Below are 20,459 nucleotides of genomic sequence, written 5' to 3' on the forward strand. Positions count from 1 at the left end.
TCAAACATTTTCGAACACCTCCTAAAGGAGAAATACTATCCTTGGATGAGAGCCATTGAGTCACGTGTGCTTAGTAAGAACGGTGGTTGGAACTGAGAACTGAGAAAGGTCTTGACTGCTAGGCCAAGGAGTCTGGATAATACCTACAGGTTTTGAGCAGGGGAGGACTGAAGAGGTTGCTTTGTTCAGGATGATTGTAGCAGCAGTGGGGGAGGTGAATTGGAGAGGGATAGGAAAGGAGAGAGCAGAAGGCTCCTATAATAACTGCAGGTTAGAAATCGTGTTCTGATGAAAGGTTTGTGGGTAATGAATTCCAGAGCTTTAAATAATAGTATCGGTGGGTCTTAGTAACCAGTTTCAGAGAGTGAAAAGAGAGCATCAGCTTTGATCCTAAGGTTTCAAGGTGAAGAGTAGTTTTGCCATCAGCAGAGATAGAAATAGATAGGCTTAGAGGAAATTCAGATCTACTCGTCCTCATGGAATTGCTTGGATTAAAAATTACAGAGACAGAACTCCCAACATGTATCATCAACAGGCTGGCTAATTTTTGCAAATACGTACCTTATCCTTAAGTTGTGTGATTTGGGAGCTATCTAGGAAAGTGTCTCCCATAATTTTTTAACTTTCTTTTTTTTTTTTTTTAATTAAAAAAAATTTTTTTTAACTTTCATGGAAGGCTAGGTCTACCTTGAAATAGATTTCTATTCAGGTTGCTTTAGACCACCTGGTTGAGGGGGATGTGTTAAGGGATCTGAGTCCGTGAATCTTTGGTGCATTTTTTATTCCCCACTATCTGTGCACAAGAAAGAGGAGGTTAGAGTGTAGATGGCTCCAGGCAGTTATTCCAAGTTCTAAGCCTAGCATTATATAGCCTATGTATGGATAATAGGCTGGCTATATCATGCATTGCTCAACCCTAGGATGTTGATGAGTCAAAGGGGTGGCTATTAATAACTATTCAGGGACACTGGTATAAATTGGGACTGTCCAGGCAAACTGGTATTGGTAGTCCCCTCCATATTACTGCAGAGTGTCTTTGGAGATCTGTCCAGGCAAGGGTTCACAGACCCATCCTTGGCTAAGTTTACCCATTTTCTTAGAAAGGAGAGCAGTGACTGTAAATCAGCCTTGAAAAGTGACTTTACAAGTAAGAATGAATGGGTTTGCTCTGGTTATCCTTACTGTAAGTGAAGACAATCAATGTGGGCAGTTTACTGACCTCGAGGAAATCACGACTTCTCCAGTACAAGCAGGAAGGGCTTATTAACAGGACTCCTGTGACTCAAAGTGAAAGTGGAAAATTATTTAATTCTCAATATGACTTTGGATGCCTGTGGTTCTTTCATACAAATGATTTGCTCCCTCCCACCCCTGTACTCTGTATATATATTCCATTGTTTGTATTCTATTCAGAGGCAAGGAGGCAGAATTAAATTGGAAAAGCTCTCACAGACTTGGAAATTGAAATCCTACTCACTTTCTTAAGAGATTCTTGTTCTATTGTAGAGAAGAAAATTATACCTCAAGCAACAGTAGCTTGACAAAAATTTCTAGAAATGAAACTTGCTCATCTGTTTTCTAAACATTGGAGTAATATTTCAGTTGCAAAACAACATCCTTCTTCTGAAGGAAGACTTGCTCTTGGAAGTGGCTAGGTTTGGCTTCTTGGTGCCCATAGTGTGGAGCTTAAAAATCAGACAGGCTTGTGAAAACCAATTCACTAGCCATTTTAAACATATTATGAAAAATACATACATGAATGGACAGTAAAAGCCTCCATAGTCTCTGATTCTGTTAGGTGATATTTCTCATATTTTTTCCTCATTTATTGATAAACTCATTTACATCATTTACATGAAAAAGCTTTATTCCTTTGTTCCTTTGTTATAAATATTCCATGTAGAAAACTTGGTACATAGACCTTAAAAGCCAAAGGCAAAAATAAAAAAAACACTCAAAGATAACAAGGGTTAACATTTTGGCTTCTATTCCCAACCATTTGTTTCTATATGTATTTATGTCTTTCTCCCCATACAAATATATCATTGTTCTGTTTTGTGACTTGCTTTAACTTACTGGATTATGAACATTTTGTTAATGTCATTAAATATGGCTGCACGTATCCTATTGAATGGATATATCCTAATATATTTAATTACCCATTACGATTTGTTTTTAGTTTTCCACTAATATAAGCAGTCATATGAAGAATATCCTCATACAGTCCCTCTCAAATACACACATGTAGTTTTATACAATTGCCTGATTTATTTGCATAATAAGCAAAGCTTTAAACAAATTACATTTTCCAGCTTTTCTGAGATAGGTTGACACATAACCATATAACATATTTTGTAAACTTTGGATATGTATGTTGTTAAGTGGCCTTCTAGAAAGTTGTAGCAGGTCGCCTCTTAACTAGTAGACCTTTTCCCTTGCATCTTACTAACAATGGGTGCTACTGACAAAAATGTATGAAAATGCATTTTTTGTTTAATATGCTTTTCTTTGGTAGGTTCATTTATTTTTCTCACGAATATTGGCATGGTACAGTATTTACCAGAATTGCTGCCTTTTCCCCCCCTCTATTCACAAAACTGTCTCATTCTTATTGATTAAAAAAAAAAAAACTTTAAATGAAAAATCACAAGAACTCTATGTTCAAGATGATAAATGGAGAGATCAGTGAATTATCACAAAGTGGACACACACTGGCAATCACTAGTATAGGTCAAGAGGACTGTTAGCCCCCCAAGAACACTTGTGTTCTCCCTTTCCAGTTACTCCCCTCTCTCCTCCTCCAACAAAACTACCATCTTGAGTTGTAACCAAAACAAATATAAAAGAATATTCATGGGGCACCTAGATGGCTCAGTGGGTTAAGCCTCTACCTTCAGCACTGGTCATGATCTCAGGGTCCTAAGATCGAGCCCCGCATTGGGCTTTCTACTCAGCAGGGAGCCTGCTTCCCCTTCTCTCTCTCTGCCTGCCTCTCTGCCTACTTGTGATCTCTCTCTGTCGAATAAATAAATCTTAAAAAGAAAAAAAGAGTATTCATGATGACATTGCCCATATCAACTATAAATTGGAAATAACCCAAATGTCCAAATAATAGAACATTGGAAAAAGCATCATGAATTTTAAAAAGTGGAAATGAACTACCACAACCTATAGTAATGTAGATAAATCTCACAATGTAATGTTGAATGAAGGAAGCCAGAAAAATATATATACTTTTACATACATTGTGAAAAGAATTAAAACTACTCTGTGGTGCTAAAAGTCAGGATTGTTGCTCTTACATACATTTATTGAACACCTACTATGTGCTGGCTTTTGTACTAGATACCTGGAGATACAATAATGAGAAGTCATAGTTAGTTTCTGCCCTTGGGTTGTTTGTGGTATACAGTAGTGATTCTCTGCCAGGCCTGATTTCTTCCTTGGGGGACATTGGGTAAAGTTTGCAGACGTTTTTGGTTATTAAAGCTTGAGGGCTGCTACTCGTATCTAGTTGATAGAGGCTATAAATACTATTAAACATTGTACAGTGCACAGAACAGCCCCCTGCAACCAAGAACTATCTGGCCCAAAATGTCGGTAGTGACCCAAAATGTCTGCTCGAGTGAAGCAGACAGGTAATTAACTGAGTGTAGTGTGTGATAAAGGGGGCTATAATTCACTTCTATCCTGTGCCAGATCCTCTGTGAGAGATATATTTTCTCAGTTTTCAAAGAAGAGTGCAAAGTGGGTTGTGGGATTTTTATTTTATGAAGTTACCTAAGCTGGGTGATATATACTTTCTGAAGTGTATTTAGAAGCCCATGGGTGTTTTTAGAATTATTAGGATTAAGCATTATAGGTAGGAAAAGAAAAGCCTCATGTGAAGGCATGGAGACACAGAAACAGTCATCCGTCATTAAGTCAAAAGCCAGGGTTAGTCCTGTTGCACTCCTTAACCAGAAACGGCGCTAGTCCCAGTGGCGGCCACCAGGGCACAACAGACCTTACGTGCTCAGTTGAGGCGGTTCAGCTTGCAGAAGCCACAAGTAGTCCAGCAAGGATTTCAAGTAAGGGAATGATAAAGTCAGCAACTACTTTCCTTTTGGTAGCATTAAAGAAAAGTTTAAGAGAAGTCAGCAGTGAAGGTGGCAAGAGGGATCAAGGGTTAAAAAAAAAAAAAAAAAAAAAAAGAGGGGCGCCTGGGTGGCTCTGCCGTCAGCTCAGGTCATGATCCCAGAGACCCAGAATCGAGCTCCACATCAGGCTCCCTGCTTAGCGGGGAGTCTGCTTCTCCTTCTCCCACTCCCCTTGCTTATGCTCTCTCCCTCTCACTCTCTCAAATAAATAAATAAAAATCTTAAAAAAAAAAATGAAATGAGAAGAGCTTTTTCCTCATCAGACCTTCCCTGGCTGATCTGTCTAAAATGTTAACTTTCCTTATCCCACTAGTTCTTTCCTTCCTTTCTTCTTTCTCTCACTGCCTCCTTCCCTCCCTTCTTTCCTTAGCACTATGGGTAACTAATGTCCTGTATATTTTTTCTTCTCTGTTTTATTCTTCTCTCCCACTAGAAGGTAAAATCCAAGAGGAAAGGGATTTGGGGCTGTCCTCTTTAGGCTGATACAGTGCAGAATAGTGTGACACTCCGTGGGGCTCAACAAGTATTTGTTGAAGGAATGAATGGATGAATGAACATAGTCATAGTGGAAGCAGGGAGATGGAGAGAGCGAGTGAGGAAGAATCAATAGGACTCGGTAATTTGATGTTGGGTAAAGATGAAAGGAGAAATTGAGATTACGATTTGGCTTACTTAACGATTTTGGCTTGGGAGCTGTGGAGTGAAATTTATCGAGGTGCAGAATACAGGAGAAGTGGCATATGTGGTGGTGAGAAAGGCTATTATGGTGGAGAATGGTTGATTTGGGGACCTGTTGAGCTCACGGTGGTATGAGATGTCCTAGGGAAGGTACCCAATGAGCAATTAGATGTAAGTGTTCAAAGATCTCAAGGGAGGTCTAATCTCAACCCTTGGCTAGAAGAAGAGGATATTAACTGAGGGGTTTGGGGAGTGCTGAGGATTAAAGCCTGAAGAATGTTGACATTTAAGAGCAGGCAAAGAACAGCCTATGGCAGAGTCATCAGGAAAATAGAAAATGAGAGACTGATATCCCAGAAGAAAGAAGCAGGAAGGGTTGAGAACTAGCAAGGGGTCAATGTCAGAGTTGGACTGTTTAAACAATAGAACTGCTGACCTGAATGGGAGTAATTCATTGTTTCTGTTGGAGCACTATCCTGATAGCTGTGGTTGGAGGGAGCATGTGGAGTCTTAGGCAAGCAGACACCATGATTGTAGATAGTCATCGTCTTTTCCTTCATTGCTGCACTGGTTGAAAAGTTTCTAATGCTAGCAAGAAGGCTCTTGGATTAGGAGATCAGCGTGTGCGTGTGTGTGTGTGTGTGTGTGTGTGTGTGAGAAAAATGGAAGAAGACTGGATTGGAAAAGAGCCAGATGAGGTGGAGCAAGAGAGGGGGACAGTTGAGGAAACAAGGTCACTGAAGAGACAGACGAACATAAAGTCCAAAGCCCAAGTGGGAAAACCAGCCTTGAACAGAATGCTTATTGAATCAGCAACCTGTGAAGTATCATCTGGCTCCCATCAGTCAAGGCTTCATTTTATTCATTTACCAGGAGGAGGGTCAGAAAGAAGCTGAAGTGACGGAAAAAGAACCAGCTCATTTTTTATAAGAAAATAATACATACTTTTGTTGCCAGAGGCAGTGTATTTTCAAAAATCATTTGTAAACAAAACATTACAGAAATGAGCTCAGAATCCAGAGAATTTGCTACTTTTGTTTTTAGTTCTTTCTGCCATATTTTATGATTCTGCTTCATTTGGGCAGTTTGTAAAAATGTGTTCTAGGCTAAGAGAATGTTGACATGTTTTTGAAATGACATTGGCTTAAAAACTAGTAATTTTGAACATATGAGAAAACTCGTAGTTAAATATAACCATCCCTTAATTTGTAAACTCCAAGACCAGTGTTTAGGTGTTTTTAAAGAATTGCTACATGTTAAATTCAAGTGCTGTTAGAAACACCTGCCATTTCTGAATCATGAAGTTTAATGATGCATTTGGGAAAAGGTCTCAGTATTTAAAATTAACAAATGTTTAAAATATTTTTAATCAAATCTGAACAACTATGAACTGTGAGAGGGAGGTATATAATTACTATGAGAACTATAAAGTCTGTATGAGATGTGTTCAAAGAACTATACAGATGCAGACCGCTAACAAATATGATGTTATGGTATTTGTATTGGTGGGATTATATGAGAAATAAAAAAAATAGGAATGTCTTTACTTAGAAGATGCTTATGGATGGACTGAAGACCCAATTGGGTTGCAGGTGAAACTTATGAGAATCAGACCATGGATATGTTGGCTAATTGAATTTAAATTAAAAATATAGCAATAGGCATTCTAAAAAAAAAAAAACAACAACAACAAAAACAGATAATAGTGTTTTAAAACTATTACCCAAAGTACTGCTAAAGCACAAGAGAAAATTAGGGTAGGTGTATTACAGATTCATAAAAGGGGTCAGAGAAGGGACATGCTAGCAGTTAGGTGAGAACAGTAATTGAAAGATTATGGAAATTGTGTAACTTAGCTTTATTTTCTCCTGTCTTCACCCCACCTGGATAGCTAGATAGCAAAGGGTTAGGAGACATTTGGTGTTTAACACCTGTGAAAACACTAAGGGATACCCCTTGTGCCCCGAGTCTCTGATATGGTAGATATGAGATGCTGCCCAAGAACTTATCATTTTCAACAAGTGCCAAGCTAATGTTGAGGGGCTGGGTCAGAAACTCCACTTTGGGGGCGCCTGGGTGGTTCAGTGGGGTAAAGCCTCTGCTTTCGGCTCGGGTCATGATTCCAGGGTCCTGGGATCGAGCCCCGCATCGGGCTCTCTGCTCAGCAGGGAGCCTGCTTCCTCCTCTCTCCTCTCTCTCTACTTGTGATCTCTGTCTGTAAAATAAATAAGTTAATTAATTAATTAAAAAAAAAAGAAAAACTCCACTCTGAGAATTGCTACAGTGTAATAATTATGTTTCTCCACCTGTCGCTGATTACCAAATAGGGCACTTTGTATTTAGTAAAAGTCAAGTTTTAGTACCACCTAAGCATATGAGGATACTTTGAGGAAGTATGTGGCCTTCCCATATCCCTCATTAATCATCAGTGTGATCAGTAATCCTGTATCTGTCTGGGTGCCCTGCTGACCTGATCACAGTAGAATAGAAAACACTGGAGGCTTCCAGTAATCCCGAGTCCCCCCTCCCCAACTCCCATCTTGGCCTTCTCTACTTTCTCTTCTTTGAGATTGCCATTACTTTGTGTATCCTGACGCGTTTCCTATTTCATATTCTAATTTCCAATTGTGTCTGGTATCTTAGAGTCGAATTCACTTTTGTTTTGACTTTGTTGATAAAGATTCTGACTGAAATATGGCTTCCACATGAATTGAAACTTTGTAAACCATGATCTGGGGCCATGTTTTGACAGGAAGAGCAGGGGGGTGTTTATGGGCAGGAGACAAGGGATCATAGTGACTACACAGACTGAGAGGATCCTTCAGCTTTCTCTGTCCTCAGCTGGCTCCTGGGCTAGACACCAGTCAGGTGTCCTGACGTACTCTGATGTTGGGTGAAGCTCATATTCTCTGAGTACTGGTGCCCTTATATGTAAAAAGTAAGGGAGGCTGTGAGGTCATTGCTCTAATATTCTATGATTCTACAACCGCCTCCAAAAATGACTGCTTTTTGCTGGTCCAGACCAGCTCCTCTCCTCAAATTCCTGGTGGGAATGGCTCTTCTAATGCTCTCTCAACAACCCTGTGATGTAGATAGTCAAATTTATCACTGAAAAAACAAGCTCAGAGAGCCTCAGAAACCTACCCAAGGGCACATAAGCAGACCTAAGAATGAGGTCTAGGATTTTCTCTGATGCTAACACCTGTGTTTCTTTTTTGTTTGTTTTGTTTTAACCCATTTTTATTGAGCTATAATTGACATATAGCCCTATAGATGTTTAAGTGTATAGCATATTTATACTTACATATTTTATGAGACAGTTACCACAGTACATTTTGTTATATCCATCATCTCACTTAAATACAAAGAATAAAAGAAATGAGATGTGGTGAAATCTTTGGTATTTACTCTCTTAACACCTTTCAAATACACCAAGAAATAGTCCTGATGATAGTTCATCTTGTTGGAACTTCCATCCCTAGTACTCACTTATCCTACAACTGGAGGTTTGTATGTTTGCCACCTTCTTTCCATTCCCCCCCTCACCCTGCCTTCAGCCTCGGGATCACAAACCTGATCCCCCCCCCCCGAGTTCTTTTCTTTCTTTTCCTTCTCTCTCTCTCTCCTCTCTTTTTAGATGCCACATATAAGTGAGATCATGCAATATTTGCTTTTCTGTGTCTGATTTATTTCACTTAGTTAGGTTTCTTTAACCATACCATGCTGCTTCTTGTGGAAAATAAATTAACCAAACCTATTATTAAACTTCAGAATTTCTTTTTCGAATGGGGTGGGGGGTAGGTCCTCACTTTAATTTGACACTTTTTGAGAGGGCATTCTCTTAAGCTGGTTTCTTTCCCAAAGAAAGCTGGTTTATTTCCCTTGTTGTCTCAGGTATCTGTATGCTGGGAGAACTTGGGGAGTTTGGAGGAAACTTTACCCTGGCCAGTGTACAGGTGCCCCTGGTGATGAGACTCAGGAATTAGAAGGATAGAAGGAAGTCGAAGGAAAGTAAGAGGATAGTAGAAGATCCTGCTGCTCAAAAGGATCTTGGGCTCTCAAATCAAGGGTTTGAGAAGGATCTTGGGCTGTCAAGTCAAGCTGATCCTGGAAGTGAAGGGAAGCCACCAAGGATTTTAAAGCAGGTAAATGACATGACTATCTTGAGCCTTTGAAAGATGACAGTGGTCTTCCTGTGGCTGGAGCAGAACCATCTTCGTTCTGACCACTGTGACCTGTAGCCCCAGTGTGATTAAGCCATCAACGGTTTAAGAAGTGAGCCACATCAGAGATGCCACCAACAACTGTGGTAAAGGTTATTCCCCTCACCCCAGGGATGTTTGACACGCTGGTCCATGGCAGCCAAGCCAAAGCCTCTGTTGCCAACCACTCTGTCTAAATGATAGTACATAACCTTCTGGAGAAAACTAATGGTCCATACTTTCTATTTATTCTGGAAGCTAAATTCTATCAAATAGATATCCTGAGAGCTGGAATAACTATTTTCTTCTCTGTGGCAAACATGGTTTTATAATTTTAAGTATTTGTAAAGGAAGATTTTTTATTTTTAATCAGAATCCTAATGGTTGAAAAGGAAGAAGTCTGCTCTGCTATTTAATTAACAAAATCTTAGTTCTCAAGCTTACATTTAATTTTCTTGTGGGCTTCATAATTTTTTGAATGAGCCTCTTATTTCTGTCTAGACCCAAGTTTGACAGTATCCTTTTTTTTTAGACTTTTTATTTTATTTTTTTAAAATTTATTTTCAGCATAACAGTATTCATTATTTTTTCACCACACCCAGTGCTCCATGCAATCTGTGGTCTCTATAATAGCCACCACCTGGTACCCCAACCTCCCACCCCCCGCCACTTCAAACCCTTCAGATTGTTTTTCAGAGTCCATAGTCTCCTTGTTTTAATGGCAGATACTATCTTGTGCTGTTTTCCTTTGTGCAAATAAGTCTTCTATTTTGCACTTTCTGTATAAAGTACATTTGCGTCCATCCTTTCATTTGCTCCTGGTAATCTTAGGACTGAAGCAGAGTTAACCCCATTTACGGAGCAGGTAACAAGTTCTGAGAAGTCCCCTGATAAGCCTGAGTGTTTGCTGCCCATACATAGCAGGGCTGAAAATACCTACTTTTGTCATCAGGCTGGGTAAGCAGACCTAACAAAGCCATCTTCACAAACAGAGTTGGCAGGTATTTCAGACCATGATGCTAGGCATAAATGTTATGCAGGTTTTAGCCAAAAGGCATAGTTTGATAAAGTTATTCTCTCTTCTTTCTCTCTAACCAACCCTTCACTGATAAGTCAATGTCACATGTAATCAAGAACCTAAAAGCTTATTAAAACAGCAAAGAATTTTGACCTATTGGCAACTCATAAGGGGTCCTCTTTCTTGATTGATCAGTATGGTATGAGAAACATGGCGCTAAAAATGTTCCCGCATTGAGGTAACTCATTTCCACATCCTCTTACTCCTTTGGTATTTGTCATCTCTGCACTGTCAGATGATGTAAATAAAACATCACTATGCCCTCCTAAGCTTAAAGGCTACCATTTGGGATTTTAAAAATGAAATCTTTTTTCTTTTTTCTTTTTTCCTTTCTCTTGCAATACGCCCCATGGCTTTGAATCATTTCCATAGCCTAGGGGTTAGCAAACCATGACCTATGGGCAAAAATCCAGTGCCACCTTTTTTGTGAGGCTCTTGTAAGAATAGCTGTTAGGCATTTAAGTGGTTGGGGAAAATATCAAAAGAGGAGTGATCTTTCGTAGTACATAAAAGTGATACTTCAAATTTCAGTGCTCATAAATAAAGTTTTATTGGAAAGCAGCCACACTGAATCATCTACATACTGTAGATGTAGGTCTGTTTTTGCTCTACCAGAGTTGAGTAGTTTAGTCAGAGATGGCATGGCCCACAAGACCTAAAATACTCACTACCTGGCCCTTTAGAGGAAAAGTTTGCCAAATTGGGAGTGTGAAGGGATTAAGACATTGTTCTTGTCTACCTTGCATGAGGGTTGAGTGGCGAGCAAGACCTATATTAGTTTCCATATATTCTCCTGTTTCGTTGGGTGGAGAGAGATGCATTTTCCAGTATTTAGAGAAATTCAGCAAAGTCCCAGGTCTGAAGTTTATTAAGCTGCTCTGGTTCTACCTTCATATGAAAGGTTGACAATTTTCCAAAAAAAAAAAGGAAAAAGCACAAAGAGTAACCAAGATGAGCAATCTGCTGCTTGGTAGGAAAATAAAATTTGATAGGAGACATTCATTTGCTTTATGATTTTTTTTTAAACTGTTATCACATTCCTTCCCTATTTTATTTTGAGGTAATTGGCCTCCCCTGATCTGCTTTAAGTGGGTAACGAAGTCCCTTTAAACACCTAGTTTTGTATTCAAGGCAAATGTGTCTATGTTTTAATTTCAGTTATCTTGAGAATGGCTTCAAATATGCATTACTTGAATATACGAAAAATGGAGCCAACATTTTTATAGTTCCTCATTGTTTGACCACATGATTTTATACACAAACCTCAGTGTTTCTTCAGATTTGTGTGTGTGTGTGGGGGGGTGGGCAAGATATAGTTGTGGCTTTTTTTCCCCCCCTTGGCAAGATACAATTCTTAAGCATTCAGATATTTCAGTGCATCTACTAACATATTTCACAAATTTGAGTTTGGGATATTTTTAAAAAATGAACTGTTGCAACACTGTAAAATGAGCTGGGAGGAAAATATTTTTGATAGTACATGTATCTTCCAAAGTTGAAATAAAGGACACTTTGACATATAAGATAGGACTCTTATAGCTACTTGAAAAACAATATGCAAATTTCTGGCTGGATTCCATTCATCATATCTAATTGCAACTTGATTAAAATTACAACCAAGGTGAGAATTTTACTGCCCTTGTGGTCACTACCCTAATGGCTATGATAGGCCACGCTAGTGTACTTCCAAAATTGAATAGTTTCATTGTACTTAAAAAGGGGCACTGCGCTTTTCAAGCAATATCCGTTGAACATTTTGTGATACCCAGTATAATAATATTTTGGGTGGGCTTATTTAGCTTTAGGGAGCAATACAGTTTTTATGTGGTACTTTTCACCTATACTTTTTGTTCTCATCTTAAATTTGGTACTCCAAACAATCATCTGATATGGTTAGGTCTAGTATTTTACCCCTCCTCTCTGCTGCTGAAGGGAGTAGGGCACAGAGAGGATGTAATTTCCCCTGCGAAGGTCAAAGTTACATTTGGAGCTCTGTTTTGCTAAGTCCTGGTTCCTAATGTTTGAAGTACATGACTTTCTATGTAGGTAACCGATGAATAATTATATTCCATTTCTTTAGGTGCATGACCTAAACAAGGCTAAAGCCATTATATTGACTACAGGTGTTGGTGTTTGGGTAATATCTTTCATTTGAGTAGTGTACCTACATAAAAATTTATTATGATTATATACACATATGTACCTACATATCCACTACCATGGAGTATTGTATCTTGTTTGTGCTTCCTTTCATCCACCATCTTGGACTGTCCTAGTTGGTAAATGTCTACACTCATGATAGCTCACATTCTTTGATCACTAATTACACAGTAGAAACTATGTTGAAATCCTTGCCTTTGTCAACTCTTCTGAATTCTCTCAACAATTCTGAGATAGGAACTCATGTTACCTCTTCTTATAGATGATGATACTGAGGCAGAGAGTTTTGCTGACTTGCCCACAGTCATATAATAGTAAATGAGCCAAGATTCTGACCCCAGATCTGCTAACCACTGTGCTATTTGAAAGGCCACTATATTCTCAACAAAGTTCTTATTTTCTGCCTTTGGCTCCTATTCTGCTCTTGACATAGTTGAATTGCACTCTCTGCTAATTCTCCTAACTAATAAGGACAATCTTGACTTAACCCCATTCCAGTAGGTTTTACACAGATTTCTACCCTGGGTCTTCTTTTAACTTAGTAGTGCTGGTTTTCTATGTCATCCAAAAATTGTTCAGTTGTAAGTATGAAACATTGAGTCCTGAAACCTCTGAATGTGTCCTTTATTATTATTATTTTTTGGTTGAAACATAATGGAGCTTCTAAAGAGCTATGTCTAACTTGGACCATACTACAAAAAATATAATTTTAAATTTTAGGTCATAGTTTTTAACAGTCCCTAGTCTAATGGGATTATTTCCATAGTATATATTGGAAATACATGATTTGGTAACATAAAGCTTAAAAACTTTAGTTAGGGATACATAAGCCATTGCAAGTTTTGAGAAGGAATGTTAAACAGCAGTATTTGAAGTTGTTAGAGAAGCCTAAAAATATTTAAACAATTAAAAACTCCCATATTAAGTTACACAGTTTAGTACTTCCCATGTGAAAAACTGCTAACATTCTAATTTTGAATGTCTTTTGGAATAACCTGTCCTGTGAATACCTGTTAAAGCTTTAGCATACACTGAGCAGAGATGCTCTAGGGTTTTCCAGGGGCTGGTTTAATGCTCTTTAATACTTACAACTCCAGTCCAGAGGCCAAATACTCCTAGTGGGCGTCAGTGTCTGTTACATTCTGAATGGAATGCTGAATGGAGATACCCACTAAAGGGCAGATGGACAGTAAGCAGTCAGATTTTCATGGTGTGCTAAGGTTGCTTATACCCACCCAACAGCCCTGATTATGAAGAATAAATAGAAAAGGATGTATCTGTATGTGTCTGGGGTCCTCTCTACCTCACTGATTGTTTCCCTTTCTCCAGTATTTAATCGCAATACAGATTACATTATCACAATTGAGCTTAACAAAGGCTGGTTTTTCTCTGCTTTTAATTTAAGGTTTAATTCTTTTGTTTCTATTAGTGGTCATTCTGAGCTATTCAGTTAACAGATGGTTCTTGTCACCTAGATTTTGGTGGGAAGATAAAACTCTCTTGGTGTGCCAAATCCTGGAGAGGGCAGAGGCACCAAAGGAGAAGTGGGTAACGGGATCTTTGGCTTCTCTTTGTTTTTCATCTCTTCCACACAGTTTGTCAGTTGTATTGATGGATTGTAACTCCCTTTCCCGTGACATTTACCACTTAGTGTTGAGCCTCTTGGTGGTTTTTCTTACCCCACTCTCTTCCTTCTTTCAGGAAACTTAATTTCCTGAAAGTATGCACTCCCCCGCTTACTCTGTATATACAAAAGAGTAACCACATTACTATCTCATTACCTCCCTGTGTACTTTTGCTTCTAGTAGACCAAGATCCTGAGGTGTAGGAACCTTACTTTTTCATCTGTGCCTCTTAGCTCCCCAGCATGATGCTTGGCCTCCTGGCACTTCTATCTGTTGAAATCAGGGAACAAACCAGGTACCATCTTAGTCATGTTTCTCTCCTGCTCAAGAACCTATGAAGAGGGGTGCCTGGGTGGCTCAGTGGGTTAAAGCCTCTTTTGCTCAGGTCATGATGCATGGGTCCTGGGATCGAGCCTTGCATCGGACTCTCTGCTCAGCGAGGAGCCTGCTTCCCTCTCTCTCTCTCTCTGCCTGCCTCTCTGCCTACTTGTGATCTCTGTCTGTCAAATAAATAAATAAATAAACTCTTTAAAAAAAAATCTATGAAGGGGGCACCTGGGTGGCTCAGGTCGTAATCCCAGGTTCCTGGGATCGAGCCCCAGGTAGGGCTCTCTGCTCAGCGGGGAGCCTGCTTCCCCCCTCCCCCACCATCTCTCTGCCTATTTTTGATCTCTGTCAAATAAATAAATATTTAAAAAAAAAAGAATCTATGAAGACTTCTCACTTCAAGCCCTAAGCTTGAACCAATCTTCATTTTTATTAATTATTACTTAAATACTTGAAATCATACAAATTTACAATTTAACTTCCTTGTTTGAAATGAAGTAAAATAAGAAGTGGAATTACCGACCTACAGCAGTCTACACCCAAGTAGCCATTCCCGATTCTAATCTCCTGCTCACAGAAGCCCCTTTTCGTTGGGTCCATCATGTGCCCTGTGAGTTTTCTCTGTTGGGGAATTCTGGCCGGCACGACTCTTCGCGCTGTCTCTCTCAAACCTGCTCAGCTGATGTTCCAACTTCCGTAACATATATTCCCAGCCATGCTTCGGTACTTATGTTCTCAATTAGGATTGTTTTCAGGTGTTGCGTTATTTGTTCTTCCAGTAAGATTTATAATTCCTTCCAGCAACCATGGCTTTTCTTTCTGTATTAAAGATATTTACAGGGCATGTGCAAGCAATCTCCTACTAGGCATCCAGATGAGTTTTTAAATATAAAGGAATTGAGTTTTTAAATGGCACTTATGTTAGTTCACTTGGTAAGCATGAAAACTCCTCCAAGTGTTTGGCACTATGTTAGAAATAAAGAATTTACAGACTGAAAGGAAAAAAAAAAAAACAACCTGTAATGGCAGAAGAGAAATGGGTCTGTTTTTTCTGTCTCTAATGTACACAGCACATGCCTTTAGTATCTACCACGCTGCGCAATGCTGTGTGAGTGCCTCATGACCCCCTCCCCCATAGCTTTTGCTCCTCTAGCCCAGGGAGTGGGGATTATAATTTTAGGTTTTCAGGGTATGGTACAATACCTGGCACATGCTCCATTTTCAGAGAATGTTTAGAATGAACTATTGAACGGAACATTCAGTATAATTTGAAGAATGCTATAATGGAACCTGTATGGATACCATGGAAGGACAAGAGAAGGTTACCTACCCTATTTTGTTTCTTGGCCACAGTAAGTTCACTTTGCCAAATGACAGCCTCATCAGATTGCATTTGGACACAGTTTCACTTGGACAGTAATTTTACTTAAACCGACATTGGCAGTGTTCGCTTGGATTACATTTTTGAGGAGGCGCCGTAATTTAGAAGCATGTAAGTTGGCTGAACCAGGGTCTTATTTCTGAATAAGGCCTTAAAGGACAGATTTTTACAGAGACCCATGTTTAGCAAACTTTGGTATTCTTGTTTTCTTAAGCCGTATAGAGTTTTCTGAAGTTCATCAGCCTACTGAATCATCCTGTTGGTGTTTTAAAACTCACTTATTGGTAAGATGAGCAGAAAGATTTTCCCAGACTGTTAATAGAATGTCTAATTCTGGAAAGCAGGTGTGATGTACCATTCAGGTAAATAAGAGTATATCTATATCTTCACCTGCTTTGAATTTTTATTTATAATGAGAATGTTTCACTTTTCTACAAAGGAATTAATCAAGTTGATGTGAATCTCACTTATTTAAGGATAACAAGTTGAAGAAGTTTCTGGGAGCATGGGTACAGGCTAGAGGGGAAAGCTCAGAACTGTGAGGCCATACAGAGTGGTTTTCTCCAAAACAGAAAAGTTAGTTCTAGAAGTAGCTGAACAGGACAGGGGGTTGTGCACGGGGCTGGAGCTGGTGAGGAAAGGTTTCTAGGAAGCCTGTCAAGGGACAGATTGTCAGGGTAGGTGGCTTATGCTGTTGTTTTAAAAAGCTTTCAGTTCAAAGGTGTTGGTGATTCGATGAGTTGTGTCCGTTTAGACTGCTGAGTGTGTGGGCCGTCTGCACTGGTTTTGTTTGTGGTCGAGTCACTGAGACCACGAAGGTCAGCGGATGATGTTATAACTTGGTGCCAATCAAAGCTTTTGTTTAAATGCTTTTTTGAACAAGTAATATTTAGGGATTTCCCCCCTAATGACTTGAATGAAGGAAAAGCACCCTGGAACATATAGAAACAAAGAATACTGGACCAGAGATGGTCAAAGAGTTGTGTGTTTCGAAGACTAAGATAGGTTCAGCATTATAAGGGGTATAATGTGATGCACATAATTTTTCAGAATTTCTAATTCTGAAGAAATTGGGGATAGAATATTATTCCTTGATTCATTCTTACCAGTTGAAATCAAAAGATTTTATTTCAGAACATTCATATAGCATTATTTTCTGTAAATTTAAGCCGGTCACAGTGTTCATGGAAATAACTTCTGTTTTACTTTTAATACATATATTACAATCACAAAAGATTCATAAAATATTCATTCTGAAATGGTAATTTTTAACCTATTTCAAAATTCCACCACCTTTCTCAAATTAATTTCTCAAAGCTCCTACACACACACACACACACACACACACACGTGCGCATGCACACCCAAGCACATTTTTCTTGTACCATACTCTCTATATCTTGCAACTTGCCTTTTTTACTTAATGGTGGATCTTAGAGCTTATTCTCAGTCATTGCTCATAATACCTCATGCTTTTTCATGGCTGAAGTAGTCTACAATTTAAATGTGTTGGATATTTATTCTACTTAAATTTGAGGACAAATAATCAAGTTTTCTTTAAGCAGGATTTATGCCTGAAGAAGTCCTAAGAGACTTTACAGATAGGCATTTCAGAAATTCCACATTCTCTGAACTGGTATTAGGGGCATAGAATGAAATGAGGAAGGTGAGTTACAATTAACAGTTCAAAATTAGTGGAGAACCTTGTAACATTATTTCCAAATGCTCATTGCTGCAACTTTTAGGCCAAAGAGCTTATTGGTATAATCCATGTTTTAAAGTAAATGCAGACTTTGTAGATAAGAGCTGATTTATGAAGTGTATAGTCCTCTTTCCTTAATGTAAATGCTTTGTTCTCTTCACCCCTCAGTTCTGTTTTATCTTCGGAATGTTTATCGTTTCTTGGAAAATAATTCAGCCGATAGGAAGGGCTGCTTGCTTTTTAAAAAAGCAAGAAAACTAACAATTTGTGGACTGAAGTCCTGGGTTTTGACCATGGTTAAGAAGCTACTGGCCAGCTGTAGACCACCATCTCATTAAAATACAGGCTACAGCATTTAAGATTACAAATGCACATTTGACGGGGTGATAAACTCTTCTTTATCCAACATCCTTCAGAAAAGAGCAGTAGTGTAATTGGACTACAGACTTTCACCCACACATAGTTGGTTTTCCAACTGTAAATTTGGTAACATCTTACAGATTGAGTTAGCTGCTTCACGGCGGTCATTTAATCCATGAAGACCTGTTAAACCCCAAATTGAGAGGTGAAGAGTTGCCATTTTTTTTTAATAGGTCCAGAGCCTTGTCATTATTTAAAATGCAATCTATTTCAACCAATTTTTTTGTCTTTAAATTCTACTTTTTGACTTTATTTTCTTGATTTTCAAATTATTCAGTGCTTTCCTGTTTCAGTTATATTTTCTATCGCATTATCTCTTTGCTTACAGGAACTGTCCATTTTAAAGTTTTTTCTGAATCCTTAAGGGACCAGATCCAGTAGTGGCATTTGGGAGCTTGTTAAGTGAACAAACGTGATGCCATGGAGTTTTGATAGAGCTTTATGTATTGTTAATTGCCATCCATTAAGTCTGTTCTAAGTAATACTATAGTATTATAGTACTATAATCTGTCGAAAATCTGCGCTTTTAATGAATCCTCCAAGCTGCTTTTCTTTCCTCTCCTTGACGAGTCAGGTATATTTATTTTTACGTGTGCAAGCCAATTATCTCTGGTCCAGATGTCCCAGGCCTACCAGGGAATCTGACCTAGGATACTTCGCCTATAAAGTAGTTCTTCTTTTTACACTTTGTTGTAATGTGTGTGGGTTAGTGGGAAAACACGTGTTTCTAATCTATTGTTTCTGTGTGCAGAGCATCTATTATAAGCCAGTTGATTTGCATATGCTATTACAAATCTTTGCAACAGCCTCATAAAGTCAGTGATGTCCCTGTTCTATACAGAGGGAAATAGACAATCAGAGGCCTGTTGTCCTGAGTCACAGAGCTGCTAAGAGCAGAGCTGGGATTCAAACCCAGACCTAGCAGACTTAAAAACAAAACTTCTTTTTCTTTTTCTTTTTTTAAAGATTCTATTTATTTATGACAGAAAGTGAGCGAAGGAACACAAGCAGGGGGAACTGGAGAGGGAGAAGCAGGCTACCTGCTGAGTAGGGAGCCAGATGTGGGGCTCCAATGTAGGGCTCCAATGTGGGGCTGGAGCCTAGTGTCCTGGAATCATGACCTGAGCCAAAGGCACATGCTTAATGACTGAGCCACCCAGGTGCCCCCTAAAAAGCACTTCTTTTTCACAATCTGTAACTAGTAAAATTCTGTTAGTGCGTTACAGAGAAAAGATTACAGAGTTAAAAGGCAAATCAATTTGGGGGCCTCTCAGAACCAGCTCAGCCACTATTAGCTATGTGACTTCTCTTAATCTCAGGTTCCTTTTTTTGCAAAACAGGATTACTACTGCCCACTTTGTAGGATTATTATAAAGACTAAAAGGAAATGTAAAGCCTTTGGCCCCTTGTAGGTTTGCAAACTAGTGACCTACACTACCCTTCCAAGTTAAGGTATCTTCTGCTAGAAATAAATGCCAGCACTGACCAGCATTAAACAGAATTTTAATTTACTGTCCTGAAACAGAAGATACTGGTTAGAGTGTTCCCGTTGTTTTTCATTGTAGGTCTTTTGAAGAGTAGAACAGATTTCAGTCCTAGCAGCAGTGCAGTTTGTAGTGGGCATGTTTTCTTTTTCTTTTCAATCCTTTGTTTTAATCTCATTTGGAGTTGCAAAATTTTCTGAAGGGTCTTATGCTGTCTCGGGCCCTAGGCTGGAATGCTGTCTTAGCCCATTGATGTGGTGAGCTGTTGGAAGAGGTAGGAGTGATTTAGAATGCAAAGGCATTAGGAAACAAATGAGTTGAACACATATTTCTCTGACCACTAGAATTTCAATGGAGCTAACTGGTAAGTTTGTGTGTGTTATTTGCAAAACAAGTGTTATTTGCAAAACAGTCAATTTCTCTTGATTGAAATTTTCTTTTTCTCTTTAAAATTGTTTTTTAGGATGCAGAATAGAAAACTGTGATTCTTGCTTTAGCAAAGACTTTTGTACCAAGTGCAAAGTTGGCTTTTATTTGCATAGAGGCCGCTGCTTTGATGAATGTCCAGATGGTTTTGCACCATTAGATGAATCCATGGAATGTGTGGGTGAGTAGTTTTCATGTAACTTTCAGACTTTTAACACCTGATTCTTGAAAATATAATGCATGCTGGATATATTCAACTCAAAAACAAATTGGTTCTCTTATTGTTAATTAGAACTGACCATAAGTGACTCTTAATCTCACAAAACAACCTGAGGGTTGCTGTGGGGAGGGGGTTTGGGAGAAGGGGGTGGGATTATGGACATTGGGGAGGGTATGTGCTTTGGTGAGTGCTGTGAAGTGTGTAAACCTGGTGATTCACAGACCTGTACCCCTGGGGATAAAAATATATGTCTATGAAAAATAAAAAATTAAAAAAAAAAAGAACTGACTATTACTTAAGGTCTTTGCTGACTTGAATTTTTTAGGCATCAATACATGGGTAGTCTCCTGCTAAATCTTACTATAAAATTTGCTAGTTGTGTGTTAGCTAGTTCAACTGTTGAAGTGCTGGTATGGTCTTATCTGTAGCGCCTATATTTCTTACCTTAATTAATAACTGTTAGAGAAGAACATTTTGTGTAAAAGAAAAATAATTTTCAAGTAGTACCATGTAGTCAGCTGTTCTGTCACTTTGGTTCTGTAGATTAATTATAGAGTTTCTTGTTTAGCCATTTAAAAAAACTGGGAAGAAATGTTTTGTGCAAAATGGATTTTGTT

The 20,459-nt window shown here is 38.7% G+C and overlaps 1 protein-coding gene across 1 annotated transcript in view; it reads left to right on the plus strand.

Annotated features, from left to right (window-relative positions):
- The window catches only part of RSPO2 (R-spondin 2), an 82,123-nt gene that overhangs the window by 10,546 nt on the left and 51,118 nt on the right, over positions 1-20,459 (plus strand). Inside the window, exon 3 of the mRNA XM_082719196.1 lies at positions 19,660-19,803. Coding sequence (XP_082575322.1) covers positions 19,660-19,803 — 144 coding nt within the window. The remainder of the gene's footprint in view (positions 1-19,659; positions 19,804-20,459) is intronic.

The sequence above is a fragment of the Mustela nivalis genome (genome assembly GCF_964662115.1).
Source record: "Mustela nivalis genome assembly, chromosome: 2".
Taxonomy (NCBI): domain Eukaryota; kingdom Metazoa; phylum Chordata; class Mammalia; order Carnivora; family Mustelidae; genus Mustela; species Mustela nivalis.